The sequence below is a fragment of the Ascaphus truei genome, chromosome 3 (genome assembly GCF_040206685.1).
Source record: "Ascaphus truei isolate aAscTru1 chromosome 3, aAscTru1.hap1, whole genome shotgun sequence".
In the NCBI taxonomy this organism is placed as follows: domain Eukaryota; kingdom Metazoa; phylum Chordata; class Amphibia; order Anura; family Ascaphidae; genus Ascaphus; species Ascaphus truei.
In genome coordinates this window covers 31,584,482-31,607,972 of record NC_134485.1, presented here as the reverse complement: position 1 = coordinate 31,607,972, position 23,491 = coordinate 31,584,482, and the positions used below count along the sequence as shown (strand labels likewise).

The 23,491-nt window shown below is 39.9% G+C and overlaps 1 protein-coding gene across 1 annotated transcript in view; it reads right to left on the bottom strand.

Moving 5' to 3' along the window:
- Positions 1 to 2,402: 2,402 nt before the first annotated feature.
- LTN1 (listerin E3 ubiquitin protein ligase 1) overlaps positions 2,403 to 23,491 on the bottom strand; it is a 62,081-nt gene continuing 40,992 nt past the window's right edge. The window contains exons 19-30 of the mRNA XM_075593929.1: positions 20,550 to 20,692; positions 18,665 to 18,800; positions 17,499 to 17,643; positions 14,725 to 14,938; positions 12,857 to 13,091; positions 11,040 to 11,114; positions 8,828 to 9,014; positions 8,026 to 8,197; positions 6,437 to 6,657; positions 6,134 to 6,328; positions 4,851 to 5,018; positions 2,403 to 3,759 (exon numbers count right to left, since the gene is read on the bottom strand). Of these exons, the coding sequence (XP_075450044.1) occupies positions 3,697 to 3,759; positions 4,851 to 5,018; positions 6,134 to 6,328; positions 6,437 to 6,657; positions 8,026 to 8,197; positions 8,828 to 9,014; positions 11,040 to 11,114; positions 12,857 to 13,091; positions 14,725 to 14,938; positions 17,499 to 17,643; positions 18,665 to 18,800; positions 20,550 to 20,692 (1,954 nt within the window). The 3' untranslated portion in view covers positions 2,403 to 3,696. The remainder of the gene's footprint in view (positions 3,760 to 4,850; positions 5,019 to 6,133; positions 6,329 to 6,436; positions 6,658 to 8,025; positions 8,198 to 8,827; positions 9,015 to 11,039; positions 11,115 to 12,856; positions 13,092 to 14,724; positions 14,939 to 17,498; positions 17,644 to 18,664; positions 18,801 to 20,549; positions 20,693 to 23,491) is intronic.

Genomic DNA, 23,491 nt, shown 5'->3' with positions numbered 1-23,491 from the left:
TCAGGTTTTCATGATATCCCTGCTTCAGCATAGGTGGCTCAATTGAAGACTGTATAACCTGTGCTGAAGCTGGGATATCCTGAAAACCTGATCTGTGGGTGGCCCTTGAGGACTGGCTTTTCTCCTCTCCCCGAGTTAAAGCCACAGCATTGGCATTCACAAAAATAAGATCCATTTTAAGTCACATCTACTGATGTCATGAAAAGAGTTTAAAACCTTTCACAAAGTTAAATCTGTGAACACACGTATATTTATATATAGTATGAAAATATACTGCAGAGACCAAATGAAAAACAAAAGGTCTGCCACGGAAGCATGTGTCGTTTTGTCAGTAACACATTGAGCAGTTGCTTTCATTTACATTTCTTGGCACCAATTAAAAACATGTCCCTTTAGTTTATATTTACATTCTTTTACCCACAATGCTTTGTCCTTGGATGACTACGTGGATCATGAGGCAGGCAGTTATCACTTCACTGGCAGATATATTGCACAGAAAGGGTTAAAAAAAAAAAAAAAAAAATCCCGGCACCAGAGCAAAAATGTATGCAGGTGGAGAAAGAGATATAGAAATGGATAAATACGGACACAATAACATGCCGTTTAATTGCCATGTAATATTAAAACGTTGCATTAAAAAAAAAAACAAGATGGTTTGAGCATGACTGCATCCATCGCAGTGTCCCGGGCATTGTTACCAGATACCACAGACCTGTTTATTCTTGCTTCGTAAGAGTATTCATAGAACATGTGTGTGCTGGACACACCGCCAGCGAAAGACATTTGGGGAAACTAAAAAGAAAAATTAGATGTTAAAACTGCCCTCTCGTATAAGTTACTATTTTTTTTTTTTTTTCATATATTTTATTTGGCAACATATTTTCTATTTTGAGATTCGGCATGAGATCATCGTAATTCTCCCTAATAAATCTTGTGTTTCACTATGGCACAGTGACTGAATACGGCTTTTTAATTAGAAACGTCCTAATGCCAACTCTCTTGGGATCAAAAATGGTGTCGTGTTTAAAATCAAACTTGTAAATGTACTTCTTAAAATATTTATTTATTTATTTTAAAAAAAACCTCTGCGCAAAAAAAAAAAAAAAACTCAATCCACTCAGGAGAAATAGTCTGATGGGAAGAAAATATAAAATAAGACAAAACAAAGCACATTTTACTCATTATTTGGATTACAAAACAATGTCAATTTGTCATGGCCGTTTATTGAAGTGTAGCTATTACCATTTACATGTCGCTAATGACTTGCAGGTGTATTAAAAATTAAAAAATACAGTTAAAGCTATGTATGTCTCATTTTAAACTTCAAGTTAATTAAGGACACATTTGACAAATATGGGAGTGGGAACAAATGGAAAATACAATTGTACAACCACTATTTCGCTCTCCAGAGAAAAAAATAGAACCACAAATACCAGAACTAATATTTAGTCTCTAAAGTAATTTTCACACCAAGCTTGGGCAAAATGTTAAATCTACAAACTCATACCCCACGTACCCGCCATGTTGAGAACGGGACCGTAAATATTATGCTCACAAACAAATGACCATTTTGTATAACGATGTAGCGCACAAAACGAAAACCAGCAACTTGTGGGACACGTGAAGAATCCTTAAAGAACATCGTTCATACTGTGTAAGGTTCAAAATGTACCCTTTGCAAAGATTAAGGGTTCATTGCCTTACATTCAGGGGTTCATATGTGGAGTCAGTGTATTGTCATTGAATACACCGACATTATAAATAGTGCAAGGGAATGCCATTCGGGACTCTATATAATCACCTTTGAATCCAATATTTTCACATACATACACAATTTAATGTATAACAAAACTTTCTTTTTTAAATATATAGTATAGATCACTTTAATTCTGACAGCTCAAAGTTCTTAATATCGGTAAACAAAGAGTAAACGAATCAGTAAGAATTTTAAAAGAAGTCCAGGGCACACGTGCTGTTGAAGGACTTGCGTGACATTTCATTTGTAATAGCAGAATAAATTGATCAATTTGATGAAACAAAATATAACACTTTTCTTAAATCTTATACGTGTGTTTGCCTTGAGGAAGGGGTCTTAACTTGGCTTTAATTACTATGCTGAGAAATTACGGCCAAAACGTACCCTTTTACCAATTAGAATTTAGTTTACCTTGGCTAAAGTGGACAAGTAGCGATTGTGTCTGTTTGGCAAATGAGAGCTACTGTACGGTTTAGTGCAGGGGTGGGCAACTCCAGTCCTCAAGGGCCACCAGAAGGCCAGGTATTAAAGCTATCCCTGCTTCAGCACAGGTGGCTCAATCAAAACGACAGCCACCTGTGCTGAAGCAGAGATATCCTTAATACCTGACCTGTTGGTGGCCCTTGAGGACTGGAGTTGCCCACCCCTGCACTAAACCGTACAGCAGCTCTCATTTGCCAAACGGACACAATTGCTACTTGCTCCTCTTCAGCCAAGGTAAACTAACTAGTAAGTGTGTGGCTTCCAGATTTTCCAGTCTGTGACACAGTGTAAGCTTAGAAACCGCTGCTCTCCAAAAAGACTATTTTGCTTTCCCTTTTAGTGTTTTGCATCATGATTCTTAAACTCCCCATGCAATACACTCTTGTTATCAGATGGAGTCTTCTTTTTAGCTCATGTTTTACAAATCATGAGGAATATTTTAATAAAGTGTGAATTGCCCTCGCAATAGTATTAAGCAACCAAAAATAAACAAAACCATATATATTTGTTTAGATGTAACCTACTAATATCTTAATGTAAATATTCCATAATCCATGTCTTTACATGCGATTAACCTTCAAATAATCAACAATTGTAAACCTGACTTTTTTGTGGGTGTGCATTGAATTATTCAAAGCAAGCACCTACTGCAGTCTACTACTATTATTTGAGGAGAATTAAAATGTGTGTGTGTGATATGCATTTTACAATGTAAGAGGCAGTTTAAAATCCCCCAGAACCTTTTGTTTAACACGCTCAAAATAAAAACTTCACAGGAACTGAAAGGGAAACTGTTGATCATTGATCAATGCGTTTCACCAATTCGTCTGAATTTGCATCCAACTGCAATTTGCTAATTTGTTACTACTTTTAATACACATTATTCAAGATCCACAATATACATTTTAAATGCTGCCAAACCATTGCTATAGATAATCTCCACTATTTAACGCTTTCAATTAAATAGCTTCTCTCTTTTGCTGAGTTATAGTGTGTTAAGCAAGGGAAGTTTGCGTCAAAACAAACGGACCACAACAATCAAGTTGCATGAGGTCTTACTTTTAGGTCTTGTAATAAAGGCACATTCAGGGGGCTTGGGTCTGCAATGGAGCATTCAATTGGCAATATTGCTGTACAGGTGTCATAACTAAATCTGTGTTATACCCATTAGGGCCAAAAAAAATAACTAAAAGGTTTGCACCTTGTACAGGCAACTTTGAACCTCAGAGCACTACAGCGGCAGATATCCCTGTTTAGCTACAATTGTAGTTCAACATGTGAAACTGGGTAAAGAAGAGGTCCACAATGAAGTAGAGATTTTACAGTGCAACATTGCAAGATTGTACAAAATTATATCAAGTCAAGCAGACTTCGGCGTCCTCAAACTATCCATCCTGAAGATGACGATGGTCTTGCTGCCTCGAGTTCTTGCTCAAATCTGCCATGCTTGTCACATTTTAGAAAAAGGTCTCCCTACATAGAGGGCACGTGGACTTGTTGCTGGAGGTAAACCATTTGTACTGAGAATAAAAACAAGAAAATATGAAACAGCACATGGAATACATTTCTCAACATATAAACAAAAAAAAATAATAACTTGCAGTTATATAAAAATCACTGTGATCGGCATAACTATGTTTTTGCGTTTATGGGTCTGCCTCTAAATTACAGAAACCTCTATCTCTGTACATAGAGAATTCAAGGAAAAGGGTTTCTAAACTCTAAGGCTACGGCCCGAGTGCGTGTGCTGCACGCGCGCATGCAAGGCAGGCGGCGCGTGCAGCCAAATTCCCCGGTCTGAAGTGAGCTGCAGGGGGAAAGACGGGGGAGGGGGACGCGGCCATGACGTCACCCGGCAGGTTTGCCCTCATTGGCTGAATCGCCGGGGGGCGTGGCCTAGCGCTCTGTCGCCCGTGTCCACCTCAATTTTCGGGTCTGGAAGAAAACCTCGCCGCGCAGCGCGGCGGCCCCCCTCGCAGAGGCTCTTGTCCCCGCAGCGCCCGCCATAGCGAGCGCTGCAGCAGCCAGTGGGGACCAAGCCTAAAACAGGATCCGGACTGTTCTCACAAACAGATCGCTTGTGCACCTTGCCTGAGCGTCTTGTGGGAGGTTGCTTTCATTAATCTATTGAGAATTACTTTTCAGAGACTGTGTAACATTCAATTAACCTCTATTTCTATGTTATTCTACATATTTCCATAAGGCAAGAAAATATTATTATTTTTTGTAAAACACCATCTTTCTTGAAAGCTTTGCTCATCTATTATTCCAGCGGTGCGCCAACTGCTCACCCCTGCATTATGCCCTCCCTCTAACACAATGTACATTTGGTTCAGTAGAGCATGGGTGCTCAACTCCAATCCTCAAGCCCCCGGAACTTGTCAGGTTTTCAGGATATCCCAGCTTCAGCACAAGTGGCTCAATCAGAGGCTCAGTCAAAGCCACCAGCGCTGAAGCAGAGACTGATTGAGCCACCTGTGCTGAAGCAGGGATATCCTGAAAACCTGACCTGTTGGCGGGGCTTGATGACTGGAGTTGAGCACCCCTGCAATAGATCAACAAATTCCTAACAGTATAAAAGAATGTGGAAGGTCCCCCCTTCTGCACTTACCAGGCACTCCGAATGGAACTTCTTTTTGCAAGTCCTGCAGGCTTTCTTTGGTAGAGAGTAATTCGAACCATGAATGACGGAGAAACAGATCATGCAATCTTCTACACCTTCAAATCTTTTGTCCACGTTGTTCTTCCACAAGGCTAAGCCTTCCATTATACTTCCATTCTAACAAATTCAGAATAACGGGCAAGTCAATTCTCCAATATCCAGAGAAGCTGCACATGTTTAAATCTGCTGCTTTAACAGTATTACTTTTTACTCTGTGTGCATATCATAAAGACCTGTGTTACATCAGAAACATATACTGTATCTTGTAAGAAATCTAGTTGTGATCTTATATTGTAATATGTACAAATTCGGTATAAAGACAATATGCCAAGTATACAGTATGATACGGTCTGATTTGCAATGGTTCTTTCTTTACATACATATATCACATATGATAATCGAATATTGAAATTGGTATTTTCTGATAGAAGATTCAGTTACATTGGGATAGTACTTAATTGGAACGTCACCGCCATTTTGTACTATTTTTGTATGCGAGTATTTCTCTTCAAAATAAACGTTTCTTTTTATGTGATGAGACCAGAATCCTGAGTACTGTGGTGCTGGGTTAATCGAAGAAAGAGAAATAAGGACATTGTACATATGTCTAAACGTTGTAATCAATTTTGTAACATGGGGGGTTTATTCATTAAACTGTGTTAATGCCGATCGGGCCCGTATCCCATGGAATCTCCCACCAAAGTCACAAATGTGTTGAGACCATTTTATATTACTATAAAAAGGGAAACCATCACTAAATATATAGCAAGACAGCTTTAGTGTTATGGACTGTCTAAACCATCCCAAAACCCATGCAACTGTAATTACCCCGAAAGGATAAAGAGACTATTCTATTGCACGTTTCTACTCAAAATATAGCCAATTAGATGTAGGCTGCTGTAGTTTAAATTAGAAGTAGTCGTATTCATCCTGAAGACATGTAGATTTGTACATTGTGATACCGTTTAATGAACCAACATGAGAGTTCTGAAATTGGGTACAGAGCTTTTGAAACCTCACAGCCATAGGCTGCCAAACATTACAATCCCGCAGCCTTTTTAACACTTTCTGAACCCAACCTTTGTCTATCTGTCATATTTTTGTTTCTTGAAAAATTGTAGATTTTGAAATCTAAACCGATTTCACTTCAAGATCAATGCTCCTGTGCAAAAGTCAATACAAATGTGACAAACCGTGCTGTTCTGGGATGACAATGGTCTGACAAAACCCACCTGGTGAGTGAGGTAAGTGTTTAACTGTAACATCCAATTGCGCCACTGCTGAACAGCCACGCCAACTCGCCTGCCGCTCTCTACGGTAATTGAGCCCAGAGGGTAATTTTGTGGAAGTTGTATGATGAGCTCTATACATATGTCATCAACAGAATAAGTAGCAATCACCTCTCGAGTAGTAGAACGCGCTTTCACCTATGAACAACATTTAAATGCAGCACTGTGTTACTATCTATAGATATCTATATCATATTCATCTATATCATGTAGTCTTCTAAAAAGGTCAAAAAGAAATAAACTTACTGTCATGCCGTCAAAAACCTGGGTGCTAGACTGCACAGAAGCTATTTCTTGGGAGGACAGCACCCCACTGACATACTTGCTGGTAAATTTGTCAACAACGTTGAAAATCCTCTTCTCACAGCCATTCCACCAAAGCCGGACCATGGCTGGGAGATCCTTTAATGTGATGTGATATACACAGCATGCCAGATGTGGGATCTCATATTGCAGTGCTGCAGTCCCTGGCACATTTTAAATGAGGAGTGTGGGGGGGGGGGAGGGAGGGGAATAAAAAAACAGAATTAAAATTGACGGCGGAAATCGTTATACTACAAAATAATGTCGTAGTTGTCATTTATTCAAAGGGGCGGTCCCACAAAGAGAACTAGTTGTAGTAATAATTTTAATGGTTTAAATGTAGCTGCTTGAACCTTCTAAGAGGAAAACAAGACAAGTGTCCGTATAATAAATATAAAATAGATCACTCACTATAAATATAGGATAAGTATCTTGCCCAATTAGAATTCAATAAAAAAAGGTTAAACTTGATGGACATATGCCTTTTTACAACCGAGCTACTACTGTATATTGTTAAATATTAATGTTTCCTTGGAAAATAAATGTTTTGGGCGTTTTTTACAAACCTTTTGATAATGTCTCATGTTATAAATCTGTGCCCGGAACCTTCTAACTATAGGCAAACTGTTAATTCACAATACTGTTTGAATTAATTATGATCGCAGCTCTATCCAAAAAAAAAAAGATATGAGTGGAAGTTAAAAGATTACTCAATAAAATAATGAATTTTATAATACCCATTAAATGAAACATTTTTAACAGGATAGAAATATTGTTTTACTCTAGAGGTAGTTGAATCTTTTCAAGAGTCAATTACATTGAATATGTTTTTTAAATATGGGTATAAACAATTAATGATTTTTTTTTTTTTTACAACCAGGCAAATATGGATCAGTCACCTTAAGATTGCACGTACATACAGTTTATTGTTTTCTCAAACAACTTATTTCTATGATAATCCCTTAGTTTCTCATTGTCTGCTAACAACCTTTAGATACATACAATTGTCCCCTCCCGCACTCCTTGCATCAGGATTGTTTATAAAGCAAAGTATCATTATTATTTAATCATTTTAGCTGGTGCCGAAAATACAACTTAATTGGAAAACAGAAAAACAAAGGGAATGATAATGCCAGTGGTGTAATCAGAAATTGCACTGTTTGGGATAGTCAAACTATTTTTCAGGCTAAACTCGAAAAACAACCAAGATAGTTTGTTTTTTTAGTCTCTTACAGAGAAAGGAAGAGAATACTATTTTTTTTTAAATTACTATGAAAAGCCAACATATTGGGGGGGGAAAAAAAAAAAGAAGAACTTGTGTGTCTGAAAACTAACCCCAGTTTGTAAAGTCAGCATAGACATTCCCCAGGAGGGGTGAATCCAAATACTAAATGTTCTGAACAACTTTGTGCTTATTTAAGAACTCTGACTGTCTTTGGTTTCTTGTAACTGTCTGCAACATCTTAGTCAGACTCTGGCAGTGGACAAGTAGACAAGCACTTTTTTCACATTGCATTACAAATTCCACTAACCTTGTACAGTCAAATGTAGATCTTCTGTAAAGAGCGTCTTCGGATCTCTGTTGGATGGATCACTTGCTTGTCCAGGGAGGACAGGGGTATGAGGCATGAGCTTGAACAGGTTATAGAGCAGTTTATTTAAACTCTTGGTTTTCCGGAGGTACTGAGAGTACAGCGCTCGCAGCTGAGAGAGACAAATACATTTGTTATTCATTTTAAAGAATGTTATTAGCGAGGGGTTGTTTCAAAGCTCATGAAATGAAAAGTGAAATGTTTGATTAAACATTGCAGGTTAATCTGTCAAAGCTTTTTCCTGCGAGCAGATTGGTTATAACCATTGTTCTTATTCATATAAAGCAGCAGCCTGGTATAGGATGTTTCAGAGACACTTATAACTGAGGACAAAGGAAACATCTTTCTAAAAGTCTGTGACAATTTGAAACTCAAAATTATACTACAGCCTATGACTGATCTTCTTTAAAATTTTAAATGATCTGTGTCCAAATAAGAATGCATTCATTTTTCAATTTATTTTAGAAACAATTAAACAATTATTTAATTTTTTTTTTTTTTTTTTTTTTTTTTTAGAAACGATTAAACAAAATGTGTAAAGGCAATTATTTTATTTTGTCTGTTTCTAACAAATAAAATCACTGTTTTATGAAAAACTTAAGGCATTATTTTGGGAAAATAATATGTACTGTATTAAGTAACTCCTATGCAATTAAAATAGCTGTCAGGACATGTTATACATATTGCAAACCATTATGACAGTGAATGTATGGATTGCCTAGAAAAGAATTGTAAAACGTACTTGCGATGGTGCGGCCTTGAAGAAAGTGAGGACTAGTTTCCAAGTGAGAAGATAACCGAGGACAAAGCAGAACTCTTCCTTATGAGGCTGGATTATGACAAATTCCCCTACAGGGATCCCTTCAAGAATATTGTCTATTAAGTCTTCCTGGATCTCTAGCACAGACATAAGAGAAGCAGGTGGAGACCTGAAAAGTATATAAACGTATTACACACTCAGGACTTTTTAAAAAAAAAATTATAACAGATCATTGCAAAATATGTGTTAATAGCAGAGATGTTGTGGGGGGAACTCGGGGGAAGAGAGATCTAGAGCCTTTTTCATGGATCAATAAGAAACTCCAAATAGTGGTTAGAAAATGATTGGGAATGGTGCTGGAGGGAATGATTGGCTTTTCTACCACATTTCTTTAACCAACGCTGATTTATTTATCGGAATTAAAGTATAAATAAACGCCCTTTGCTTAGTTGCTGGTTAACACCACAAAGAAAAAACCCATGTTAGCACAGCACCAATATTCAGCTATGAGTCAATGTTTTCAATGGAGAAGTTAGTGTTTTGATCAGAAATCTGAGACCTTCCTCCAGGAATGTAACAAAAGGAATAAACTTGGGAAACTTGCCTTTCACCTTAAAGAAAAAGAACCCCCAGAGCATTGGTACAAAGGTCAAATATCCATTTGCCATCATCTACTGTACTCCTGCTACTCACACTAAAATACCAAGATAACATGACCACGGCAGAGTCTGGCTACTGATAGAGATTAGGGAACACAGAGAGTCTTCATGGTGTTGCAAGTAATGGCCTCTGCTAATAAGAGATAATTGAGTGTGTATGTGGAATGTCACTTTGCACCTCAGAGTGCAGGAGAATGTGCGAGTTTTTGGTGCTAGCAATGTTCAAGCAAAAGAATGATAATATTCATAACATAAACCTGGGCAAATTGTACAAGCTTTTCTGCAGCAGAACCGGTCGATTATAATTGTGTCCTTCACGTAATGTTATTTTCTTCCATACCTCAGAAATCGCAGTCCAAATGCTATAATGCATTTAGTTTTTCTTAATCAAGTCAAGTGAATTATGACCTTGCATAAATCCTTCATTCAATGTCACACACGAGCTACAAATCACCATGTTCACCCTTACTGTTTCCAGAAAAACTAAGCATATTATTTGTCAAGACATGTTCCAGCAGTATAAAAGCACTAGAAACCGTGATAAATATTTAACCGTAAAAATCAAAATATGCTTTCCTGCATTCAGCAAGGCACACAAGAACCGTATAAAATATAACCTTTTGCATAATGCATAGATTTTCTAAAAGTAGCCTTTTATATCAATGGTGTTCACCTATATCAAAATGTATAAAACAGAGTAGGACCGTCCCAGCAGCAGTCCTTAAATATCCATGGGAGAACACACTTGATCCTAGTAAAATTGTGAGATTTTGTGGGGTCAAATCCCACCCACAATTAGAAAGAGGATACACTCCCCATTTGATGTCCAGTCACACCCCAAACTAACCAGGATCTGAGAAGTCACCCCAATGTTCAATCCACACATCACATTTACCATCAGAGATTTCTAAGCCACAGGAGAAACAAACACTAGAACATTGTAGGATTTCACAAAGAGATTACCTGCTCTTACAGCTAAAGACTGATGTCCCCCTTTTTATTTTCAAAAAGGAGGCATCCCTCTGTACCCTTTCAATATTTGATGAGTTGCTGCTAAAGCACCCCCTCCCCCATCCTATGACGTAACGGTCACGTTTGCATCACCACAGCGTGACTTATGTCAGTAATTGTTACGTCATGAAGCCCTCCCGGGGGTTAACAAGCTCTGTAGCATGTTGATTTCCAAAAAGAGAAACAAAACATAATTTAAAAAAAAAAAAACAAGCAGAAAGGGTAAACTGCTTCTCCACAGATCCGGCCATTCTTCAAAAAGGACGGCACAACAGTCTTGCAAAAATAAAACTTAATTTTATTTAACATATAAACATTTTGCTGTATTAAAACACCATCATTATATCCTGATGAAGGTGTATTAATACACCAAAATGACGTTGATATATTAAATACAATTACGTTTTATTTTGCAAGACTGGTGTGCCATCTTCTTCAAAAAATTACATAGAAAAGGCAACATTTCAACAGCTACAGGATTTACTAGCTACTGGGGCGGGGTTTATTTAAAAGGTTTGACTTACAAGGCTGGCTCCTCATCTTCATCGCCATAAGATTTGAGATCCTCATCATCAAATATGGGCAAATCCGGCATTATTCTATGAACAAAGGTAAACCGTTCTGTTTAGACACCAAGCCTCACAATGCTAAAATATTTCCATTCAGACAAGGATATGGAAAATGACATTGAAATAAATAGCATTGCTCCAAAGTTTCCTCTTCTGTCTAAGTTATTTAAGATTAGCTCTGATTTCAATTTAGTTAGGGTAATCCAATTTAAGGGATATCTAGCAATAATAAGGGTTGCAGACCCATTCAGGTCTAAAACTTCACTCAGATGTCCGTTAATTTAAAAAACAGACAAGAAAACAAAAAACAGATCTGGTTAAACTGTTGAAGCCCGGCAGGTAGTATAGGAAATGTATTCAGTCTCCATGCAATTACATATTATTTTTCTTAATTCAGCTATAGTTAAAAAATGCATGCATAGTCTGCAGTACATTCTTCCATAATATGCTGAAAGCTTTTCAAGAAAAACATGACATCTCAATCATAGAAACATTGCCATAACTTTTTTATGTGGGAAACATACGAGTGGCCAGAAGAGAGGGAGCGGAAAGTAGACAACCATCTCGAGATGCGACCATCGTTGGGAATCAACCAGAAAATACATTTTTAGGTATTTTTACGTCAAATCCCGTGACGGTCAAGGTTTTCTCACGGGATGTGCCACAAATACATCCAAAATTGACAAATATAAACTTAGGCACAAGTATTTTATATAGCTGAAGAAATAACGTAAAACAAAAAATCTGAAGGTTTTACACAATATTTATCAGATTTGTTTCACAAAACGCAAATGGGTTTGTCCTCCGTTTCTCCTCCCCTTAAAAAGTGCTATTGAAAATTGGACAACCAACTGCAGGTTTTACACTATTCGGAGCACAAATATGTTAATGTCAATGTTAAGTCATTTGGGGGACCACCATACTTAAACCTGCCGCTCTTCATCCTTGCACTGTATTTATATATACATATAATCGATTTCAAAATACTGTATCTCAGATGTTCCCAGTTGTAAGAAAATGCAGACTGAAGGAGAAAGCTGCTTGAAGAGTATTTTGGGAGGCTCTGGGATGTAGCCCTTACCAAAGTGCAACCTAAGGTAGATCAGAGTTTCTATTGGTATTAGTTGTAATATTAGAAACTAATATTGCAATTTTTTTTTTATAATACCACAGAGGACAATGTTGAGGGTTACATCTGTAGAAACTATTGAGATTCTCTGACTGGGGTTTTGTTTAATGTTGTTTAATTATACCATTCTCTAGAGCATGGGTGCGCAAACGTTTCAGTCTGCACCCCCCTGATCGCGTCCCCTCCATACCTTGTCTTCGGCATCAAATGACGCTGCGGGGTACGTGACTGTCATTTGACGCCACGTCACTGAAGACAAGGTAAGGGGAGTTGCAGAGGCCTCACGCGATCCCCCGGCATTTACTTTAAATGCCTTGGGGATGAGCCCTGGGGCCTCTGCAACCGCCGCGCCCCCCGTGGGAAAATGTTGCCTCCTAGTTTGCGCACCTCTGTTCTAGGGAAATGTAGAGGTTGCACATCTTTATTCATTTTCAAAATAACTTCCACTTTAAAACAGTGTTTTCCCCACTGCATTGTTCCTGTAATGTAAGGCTTGTAATAAGTCACTCCAAAAAAATGTGCTAGATAAGAAGAGTTGTGACACAAACTAATGGGAGTTACAGAAAGGCATGGTAACCAAATAAAATACACACAGAAATTAGCCTTTCACGTGATCCAAAAAGGGAATACATTCCGTTCTTACTTGTCTAGCATATGGCAAACTGTGATTTGTACAGATCTCTCTCTATAGAGCAGGAATGGAGCCAGCGTATTCAGCAAACTTTGTAGCTTGTCTGTAAGGTTGGTCTTCTGTCCAGCAACAAACTTGGCTGGAAGTTTGTGGTTCAGCAGCTGGTCCTTTGAAATGTAATGGAGCGCTTTACCCAATGACTTCAGCACAGGACTCAGACGGTTCGTCTCTGAAGCTTTGCTCTCCCCTGCTCAAGTCAAATGATTAAAAAAAAATAAAACAAAAAAAAAAAAGTATTAAATACTACAAAAGGAATTTCAAAGATGTACTTGCTTTTTATTCATTTCTTGTATTACGAAGACAGAAATTCAAATAGTTAATCGATATAGAGAATAAAAATACCACTTGTGGTGCATTTGCATGCCTCAGACAGGACTGCAACCCTGTCTTTCACCATTATCGTGTAGCAAACAGTGTTTCCACTGCCGTTAGGAATTCTGGGTAATGACATGCAAATGAGCACAGTTTGTCACTCTTCACTTATCCATTTTAACAAGGATACCTATAAGCTTATGCCTGCTGTATTACACAGCTTTTCAGCACAGCCTGGGTTTAAGAAGTGCATAGCGAGTAACCCTCCTCAAAAGATATGTATGTACACATTTTCATTTCATATTTATAATTATATATACATAGAATATATTCACAAAGAAATTATGTACAGAAGTTAGTACAATTAACACAAGTCATAGCAACTTTGATGACATGCAATAATTGTATTCTGTGTGCTGTTCGTTAAAATAAAACAAATCAGGGCGATTTATCAAATGTACAAATACACAGCATCCAATTTATAATAGGAGAAAATCCCAATGAAAAAGTCTACAATAACTTTGGTGTCATTTTTTTGTGGCAGATTTATGCAAATTTATCAGCTAGGTGATCAGAATAGATAAGCTCCAAAGTACAATATCAATCCCTTTCTGTAGAAACAAAGGCAGGAAGAACGTGAAGAGAATTCAGAAGAACCCACAGCGACCTCACACACGGGGGCAACTGAAGAGGAATTCCTGAGGTTTTAGGTTTCAATGCTTACAAGCCAACTTGTTGCTTCGATGAAAGTGAATGGGGTTGTGGTTATCAATTTTAACAGAATTTTGTAACACAACATCAAAGCCAGCAACTTAAACTAGCAATACCTCCAAGTTGATATATAATGCTTTTTGGGTGCCTGAACTATAGGGAGAACCTGTGCAGTAGATATTTCACATTTATGCCCCGTTGCTAAAATACAGTGCAGATTGGTTTGTGGCATAATGTTTACATGTTAAAACCCAATAAAATCAAAGTTAAAAAAAAAAAAAAATACATCGCAGACTGGCAGCAAATGAACGAGGATGAACATGTATGATACAGCAATGTTCCCCTGTAATCAACTGGCGATGTAGCTAGAGGCCATTTAGATTTCCAAAAGACACAGGAAATCAGTAATGCATTTTTCCCTGAATTGGAGGTGGCTACAAGAGATGGCCAGTTTTGCTCAAAACCAAAACAAAGTAAAAAAAAAAATAATAATAATAAAAAAAGAGTAGCAATCCACACTTCTTTTAAGTTTCTGGTCCATTTACAAAGGAACAAAAAAAGGTTCATATGCAATTCCCAGCCTTAAACGGGAGCTTTTACAATGAAACAAGGAAGGAAACTATTGACACCAAGACTTTTTACCTGCATGAAACAATTCAGTTACATTACAGTATATATTAGTGCACATTCATTTGATGCAGCAATTTACAAACAATTCAAATGCACAGAAAAACTGTGGGCCAACTCAAACAGCTCTATCATTTGAGTAACTACATTATATACAGTATACATCTTACCTGCTATTTTGACCAACATTGGTAAGAGTAAACTGTGAATGCCTGCGGAAAAGAACTCATTCCATTCGGAGATAAGGTTTGCAGGAAGAGTTTGCTCGGTGGTTGTGGTGACAGCTTGAAAGTAGCCAGAAATATCTGATGCCAGGTTGCAACTTGCACAGGCAAACAGTTGAGCCAGTGGAATATGGTAAAGCGCAGAGCTGTCACCGGCAGTCTGAGAAAACCAAAAGACCAGCTAATTAATAGACTGAACAGGAAGAGAAATGTTATATTGAGGCAACATTTCTAAACTTTTCTATAATTGAAGAATACATAATAAAATAAAGCACATAACTCATATCAAAGTAGTATAATTGAACACTTCCCTACCTATATACATAGACAGATACAGACCGATATGTAGATATATGTACAAAAATATACAATTTACACTTTTCATTATGACAATTCTGGCGTTACATTTTTAGGGATCTGAAGACAACCATTATCTTTTAGTTAAAAACAGCTTCATGAGATCAGTAAATCCCCAAAATACATTATTATAACGGCGGACTTATAAAACCTATTTATTTTTTATAGAAGGTAGAAAGTGCCCTCATGTGGAATCTTGTGTTATCGAGTTATAACTCCATGAGCTCAGGGAAATGCAGCAGCAACACAACACACCACTCCACTCATAGTCATAGTAATGATTTACTATAACTAGTTACCATAACAGGGGTAGGCAACTTTTCGACTGAGCCACTGATTGAGCCGCCTGTACTGAACCATGTAGAACGCCTGTTCTACACGGTTTACTGTACGTGTAAAGGTTTGAAAATCTGTATTGAAGAGAATAGTTTCTTTCCGGCTGTGGATCCTATTTAGCAACGACTGTGAGACAGCCGTGCACCAAGTTTCAAAGTCCAGTACAACCATGGGCATTTTCAGCTCCATTTAAGGCAATATGTCAAAAGGCAGGTTCATAAATATCCAATGAACTGACCAAGGCTTGTATGCGAGCTGCAGAACAGAAACAGTGCCCAACCATGCTGGCTGGATTTATATTAAACAGAATGCCCTTCTTCAGTGACCCGCTGTGATTTCTCATTTGCATATGATTACCCAGAATCCCTTGCTACAGTGAAAGCATTGTATGCTAGGAGGTAATGGGGAAAGAAAGTTGCAAACCTGTCAAACATGCGAATACGCTAACGAATGTACTTAAGATTGTAAACTCTCTGGGACAGGGATTTCCTTTCCTATTGTCTGACTGCTGAGCTTATTGTATTATTATAATTCCCTGTACTGTATTGTCTGCGTGAAGCGCAGCGTACACTGTCGGCGCTATATAAATGAAGATGTACATACATACAAAGTTTTAGTTTAATTTGCGGAGTAGTAGTATGCTTTTTAAAACATAATTGGATCTGTTACAATACCCGACACAGAGAGGTAAGTGGCCGTTCTGAATTTACCCATAAGAAGTTAGACCTTGCCCCCCTAATGCCAAATGATGGTAACAGCAGGACTGTCAATCACACCATCATTTCATTTAATTTCATAATAGTTTTCACATTCAATATGCACTAAAAGGAGACACATTCTAACACTACACTACGGAGGGAGGGTAGCCTGTGTGTGTGCCTCATAAAAGGAAAGACATTTAAACACTAAATATGATCTCATGTCCCTAGTGAACAAAAGCATCTAAATTCTATTATTACAGCAAGCATATGAACCCATTGACTGCCAGAGACCAAGCAATGCTCATTGGCTGTATTTGCTTTGCAATGTGTTGCAGGCCCTGAGCGAAGAGGTTTAACACTGAATTCGGGATTTCAAATAGCCCAACAAATAAGGGTGATTGCCTCATTCTTAGATTTGCTGTGATTTTAGCACTTAGGACCTGAAATATATATGCAGACAAAAAAAAGAGGGGTACCCTCGCTCAGCTTGAAGTAGAGTACGGGATGGTGCTCCTTTGGGTTAAGGTAAGTACAATAAACTATATACAGAAAAGTAAACCCAGTTACGGTCACTCTTTCCCCTAAAGTGGATGTGTTATGACATCATTAAAAATACCTTTATTAGATGAATCATTAAAATGTAGGTAGTATTGACAACGACGCTTGGCTAGATCCTCCAAATTCAATGATGAATATTAGGATTTTGTGAATGAAAAAGGTTGTTGTTTTTAATAAACACTAAACAACCTCCGGTACAGTGACCAATAATGAAAAATAAATGTCCCCTTAGTATATATAGGGACTAGAGATATATAGATCTCCCACCATAATCATCCTGATTGCCCTAAATGGGTTCAAAATATATATAACCCTTATTCATAACCAGAGATATTGCTTGAATGTGAATTCATATCCCATGGATGGTAATATATATTCAATATACAGTGCATATAGTGCATACAGGGTATCTAATAGTAGATGAGGTAGCGATATAGGGTACTTTGTTTGGTCACATTACCCAAATCAGGGAACAAACTGCAAATCGCGTGTAGGTGTATATTATTATTGCAACTAAAACCTGCATTCAAAACAAGATGTGGTTCACTTCTATTCAGCACATTGATAAATACCAAGAGGATCTATATCCGAGGTGGCCAACTCCAATCCTCAAGAGTCACCAACGGGCCAGGTTTTGAGGATATCCCTGCTGAACCACTGATTGAGCCACCTGTGCTGAAGCTGAGATATCCTCAAAACCTGACCTGTTGGTGGCCCTTGAGGACTGGAGTTGGCCACCCCGGACCTATATATTAATTGCCACTTTACCTCTAACCAAGCCAACATGGAGCACATTATGAAGTCCCACTCGGTGTCCAGCAAAGGTGATGACAAGTATTTTAGCAGGAGAGAGAAGAACCTGATCATTTCGACATTTAACTCAATCAAACTGGGGCTGGCATCTTGAAGATTGCTGTGGAAGAGAAAGAATACAAGCTTTTAAGAAAATGACTATTTGTACACCCATCCTCTACACTGCCAGTTTCAACAGGATACATTGTCATTAAACAGAATGTTACATACACCTACAAAACATTATTTGAGATTATAATTAAATATACAACAAATGATATCAAATAAAGCCAGCATGTGTGTTAAATGATAAAAATACAGGAAATTAATAATCCTCAAATAATGATAAGCAAGATAGATAAGCGGGGATATATTTACTAAACGGTGCTACTTCATGAAGACTTCCAGCACAGCTTACTTAACAAGGATTGCCCTTCAAGTGAATAGGCTGCAAGTTGTCTTCCTGTGTCAGGTGTCTTAGGCCTGGGACATACTGTAGCGCCTAAAACAGTGCGGAGGCGCGCTGAGGCTCAGGGAAAGCGGTGCTTTCCCTGGCCTTACACAGCGCGCCGTCAGGGGGCGGGCCGGGGGCGTGCCAGTGACGTCACGGAGCTGGTTCGCCCTCATTGGGCGAACCGCTCACGTGACCGGCCCTGCGCTCCGGCAAGCGGGGAAATTTCAAAACTCCGTCAGACACGCGCTTCCCCAAGCGTTCTGACGTCGTGCGCGAGCCCCTGCTAAAGCCGCTCTCATTGCGGCTGCAGGGGCTCAGTGCCGAGCAGCATCACGGCTCAGCACGGGTCAGCGCATAAGCGCTGACCATGCCTGAGGCCTTATGGAGTAACACTGTCAGTGAAAATGGCCCATTAACTTGAAAGGGGTTGCAAATTGTCATTCAACACGGAAGGTGTCTACCAAATCAGCCTTAGTAAATATAGGACACAGTGTTTTGTGCTACGAAGCTCCCATCAAAGGAAAGGAGAACTCGTGCACACAATGCAATACACAGAAAATGATCTTTGATCATCTAGTTCACCCACTGATCTCACCAATTGCTACGGTTACATTAGATTTGGTTTTGTAGCTGCATTACAGCATGTGCAAGTTACCTTTATTTTGCTATTCCATCAAGAATTACCCACCTGCTAAAAAGAAAGAGATCTTCCTGATCATTTTTCCATGCTAAAATGATTTTAAGTAATGTAGGTAGTATTTCAGAACAATTGATAGATTCAGAGTCCAAGCACGAGTTGATAATTGCCAGGTATCCAAAGCCTCCTAAAAAAGGAAAACGAAAAAATAAGTTGACAAGCCATATATGCCACTGGATCATTTATAGCAGCCATATTGCCATTTCGACCCAATTCCCCTTTTCTTTTTTGATTACATGATAGGAACGGGGTGGTCTGTTGGTGCTGAACCGCATTATTTTCATCCCCAGGGACCCCCTGCTAGATACTTACTAGTGACGTTACCAGCATCACTACCTGGTTTCTCCTTTGAGATTTCAACGGCCGTGCAATAGGAAGGGGCAACGGGTGACATTGCGGCTTCCTATTGGCTTGCGGGACCCGTGAGATTTGAAAACCCAAGAGCCCAAGAAATAGGCTTTTGTCTGAACCTGTTTCAGGAATGCGAGAAAACTATTTTATAACACATTAAGTGAAAAAAAAGCTGTGTGCGCTGAGCAAGCGCATAGTAAGTGAAACTTCTTTGTGTATTTTCGTAGCTCTAGTATGAGCACGATACTCACGCACTCTTTCTGTGTTAGTCTTAGCCATTTTTATTTTTGAGATTATTTTGAGATTATTTTTTTGAGATTATTTTGAACGTAATTTTATTTCTGCGCATAAGTGTGAATGTGTGTGATAGTGTGTATGCATGTGACTGTGTGTGATAGTGTGTTTGTGCGTGACAGTGTGTGTGTGACTTGTGACTGTGTGTGACACAGGGGGTGTGGGTGGGTGGTCAGCGCTCTGTGTCCTCTTCTCCTCTGGTGCTGCTGCCCATGCGCGACTCCTGCACATCACACCTCGCACATATCCCCCTGCACCTCACATCACCCCCCTGCACCTCCTCAACTCCCCTCACACCCCAGATCACGGCAGCAGGGCAGGCAGGACTGTGCGCGCTCGCACGCAGCGGGCACCGGAAGTGCCGCACTGCTAGAGTGTGCAGTCTTGAGACTGAGGGGGAGAGTGGGCTCGGCTCGGGGGAGGGAGAGCGGACTCGGGGGAGGGAGAGCGGACACGGGGGAGGGAGAGCGGACACGGGGGAGGGAGAGCGGACACGGGGGAGGGAGAGCGGACACGGGGGAGGGGAGAGCGGACACGGGGGGAGGGAGAGCGGACACGGGGGAGGGAGAGCGGACTCGGGGGAGGGAGAGCGGACACGGGGAGGGAGAGCGGACTCGGGGGAGGGAGAGCGGACTCGGGGGAGGGAGAGCGGACTCGGGGGAGGGAGAGCGGACTCGGGGGAGGGAGACGGACTTGGGAGGGAAAGAGGGGGGGGAAAGCCGCTGCCCCGGGCCGCACAGTGAGTGCCGGCGGGCCGCATGCGGCCCGCGTGTTATGCAGGCCTGGCGTATGTAGTGGATGCGGCGGACGACTCTGCGCATGCGCTACCTCGCAGCAACGGCCGATTGTGTGCATGCTCGCACAGATAGCTTCCTGGCTGGTATCGATGGACGCATTAGTGCATGAGGGACCCGGTGGTCACATCTGCGCATGCGCATCCATCTCCCATATCTGTGCGGGCGTGTGGGGGGAACGGCGGCCGTTAGGAGCGGCGATAGCGGGTGTGTGGGGGGAGCGGCGGCCATTACGTGCCGTCGTTTCCGTTTCACATTTTCGTCTCCATGTCTCCAGTTTTGTCCCATCAAAATTGACTAGGTGCCACTAAAGAAGTTTCACTTCAAAAATGTTTTGTTTTATGAACATACTGTGTACTGAAAAACAAGAAGTTACATATTTACCCATTCAAAACATAGGCCGGGAATCAAAATGTTTTTGCTTTGCTTTCACTAACCATCGGTACAGAACACAGCTGCTGCGGGGCAGGACATAAGTCTTGAAGTGCACTCGATTACAAATTCTTTCTTCACTTCTTTAGATAAGAAAGGAGAGAAGCTCTGGACTGTGTGAAGATTGCCTTGTGTTACTGGAAAAAATCTAGTGATTTGGAAAAAAGAAAAAAAGAAAAACAGGCACATTACATAAGAATGACTACGGCATTAGTACAATTATAATAGTCATTCACAAATATGTAGAATGAGAGAGAGAATGAGAGAGAGAATGAGAGAGAGAGAGAATGAGAGAGAGAGAGAATGAGAGAGAGAGAGAATGAGAGAGAGAGAGAATGAGAGAGAAAGAGAGAGAGAGAGAGAGAGAGAGAGAGAGAGAGAGAGAGAGAGAGAGAGAGAGAGAGAGAGAGAGAGAGAGAAGATGAGAGAGAGAGAGAGAGAGAGAGAGAGAGAGAGAGAGAGAGAGTGAGAGAATGAGAGAGAGAGAGAATGAGAGAGAGAGAGAATGAGAGAGAGAGAGAATGAGAGAGAGAGAGAATGAGAGAGAGAGAGAATGAGAGAGAGAGAATGAGAGAGAGAGAGAATGAGAGAGAGAGAAAGAGAGAGAGAGAGAGAGAGAGAGAGAGAGAGAGAGAGAGAGAAGATGAGAGAGAGAGAGAGAGAGAGAGAGAGAGAGAGTGAGAGAGTGAGAGAGTGAGAGAGTGAGAGAGAGAGAGAAAGATGATGAGAGAGAGAGAAAGATGATGAGAGAGAGAGAGAGAAGATGAGAGAGAGAGGGATTCTTTGGGAATTACAGTAAGAAAGGAAAATGTTTTAATGTTAGGAGAATAGAGATCGTGTTTACTTCCACTGGCACCAGTTCTGTTGTCAACCCCTGAATATGTCACAGACCCAGAACTAGATGCCTGTTAGTGACTTGGCTCTATTTGTAGGAATAATAGGTTTATGGTAGAGCCTACTAAAACTTTTCTTTATTTGAATACCGGTCTTAAAACATAGCTAATAATGTGTGGCTTTCAGTAAAGTAAAAACGTGTTCAGCATTTACCATCTACTCTACACTTCATAACTCCAGTCAAGTTACTGGAGAGCCAGTAGTAAAGGTCATTGTAAAACAGATACATTCTGGAAGTGCGCTGATGTAAACAATCATTTTAAAAGAACCCCATAGTCAACTTTTTTACTCTATGAATTTAAAAACATGATTATGTACTGCTGCCAATATGAACATTTATTTAACTGTAATGCACATTTCTCTGCAGGATGCTTTAATGAATAAGCACATTAACATATTGCTTGTTGTCAATTCAACAGCCATCTACTTATGGAAGCTTTATTACAGTACACTGTAACGTCTTAACCAAGTCCTAGCATTTTAACACTGGACACTGCAGGTGCCATGGTGTCTACATTTCAAATTTAGTAACCTAAAAACAAAAGACTGTCCACTTACAGACCAAACAAATCTTACTTTTGCCATGTTCAGGAATATTTCACGAAGACAGTCTAATTAGTTTTGAATAGTTTTTAATATTGTTCTAAAAAGATCTTGGTAAAATTATAACTTTGAGTACCTTATCTTTACTGTTTCTACTAACATTCCTGACTCCATATTATCGTAAAACTCTAGCCCAGTTACTGCGTCTCAAAATACGTTCTGGTGATAAAAATCCTAAGCCATACAAAATACAGCACACAGAGAATATCCATGTATGAATTTGCACGTCTTCCACAGGCTCAAAACCGGCTTCATTCATCATGTCATACAGTCATTGACCGGCAGACAAGGATTTTCAGACGGCTAACAAGCACAGTGGAAACTTTTCATTCCGATCCATTCTTTTACATGAATTTCCTGATACAGAAGCCCGTCAATACCGTAGGGTAAATGTTGTACCGAGGGGAGATGGGATTATTTAAAGATTGCTGCCGAGTCTAAATACCCCAGTACCAACACACAGCAAAATGGACTAATGTGTTACTTGAAGAAGGGGGTAGGATGGTCCGTGGTTCACAGCAACTTCAGCAGCCAACGCATGGATGTCTAAAAAAACTTTATTGATCGCTAGCAGCAAACATCAGGCAACCACTCTAACATGTTTCGTCCAGGCTATGGACTTTTTCAAAGAGTGCTCTACACTAGAGGAGGAAGCCGCTGCAGAATTCCCTGCACCAACAGGGACGGCTTTTTCGTGAGTACTCCTAACCTCCATGCGGTATTTCAGGGAGATTATTGAGGTGGTTAGTGCCGGGCTGTGATTTACTTGGGGGCGCCCCCTAGGGAGGTGTCCCCCTGTACCTCTATCCGGCTTACTATTACCCAACTCCCTGTTCTCAATACCGGAGGCTTATTGTTTCATTAATCATTGCTGGGTCTCTCTTCAATCAAGTTGCCAAAAAGTGTGTGCACTACCTGTTAGCAGCCTCGGTATACTGGGTAATTCCAAATTCTCTAATGTGTTACTTGGGCTGCCTTTTGGAGCTCACAGCAGATTTAGACACCAACCAAGTAGTGATCATTACACGAACCCTGGAATATTTAGTAAAACGCTTCCCTTTAAAAGGCTTTGATAAGGAATCCAGCAATATAAATAGTTTTTTAAAGGAGCAGTTTTTTTTCATGGGAACAATCACAGATGATGACACTCACATACTCTCTATGTCGTGTTCTTTCAAGTAACAGCCACAATTGTTACAGCTGAGTTTTTCCTTATTATACTATAAAACTCAAAAGCAGACACCCTTTTTTCTTTTAGAGCTGTATTTGTCTGTATCCTTCTATATTCTTTCTGAAGTCCTAAATTAACATTTCCTTTTTCCACTTAGTGGATGGTTGTGACACATCGGGATGACAGGATATCCCGTTTGAGAACCAGCAACTTAAGGCTGCGAACCCGCTGCGGCCGGCGGGGCGCGCGGCCGCGAACCACCAGACCCTTGCCCGAATG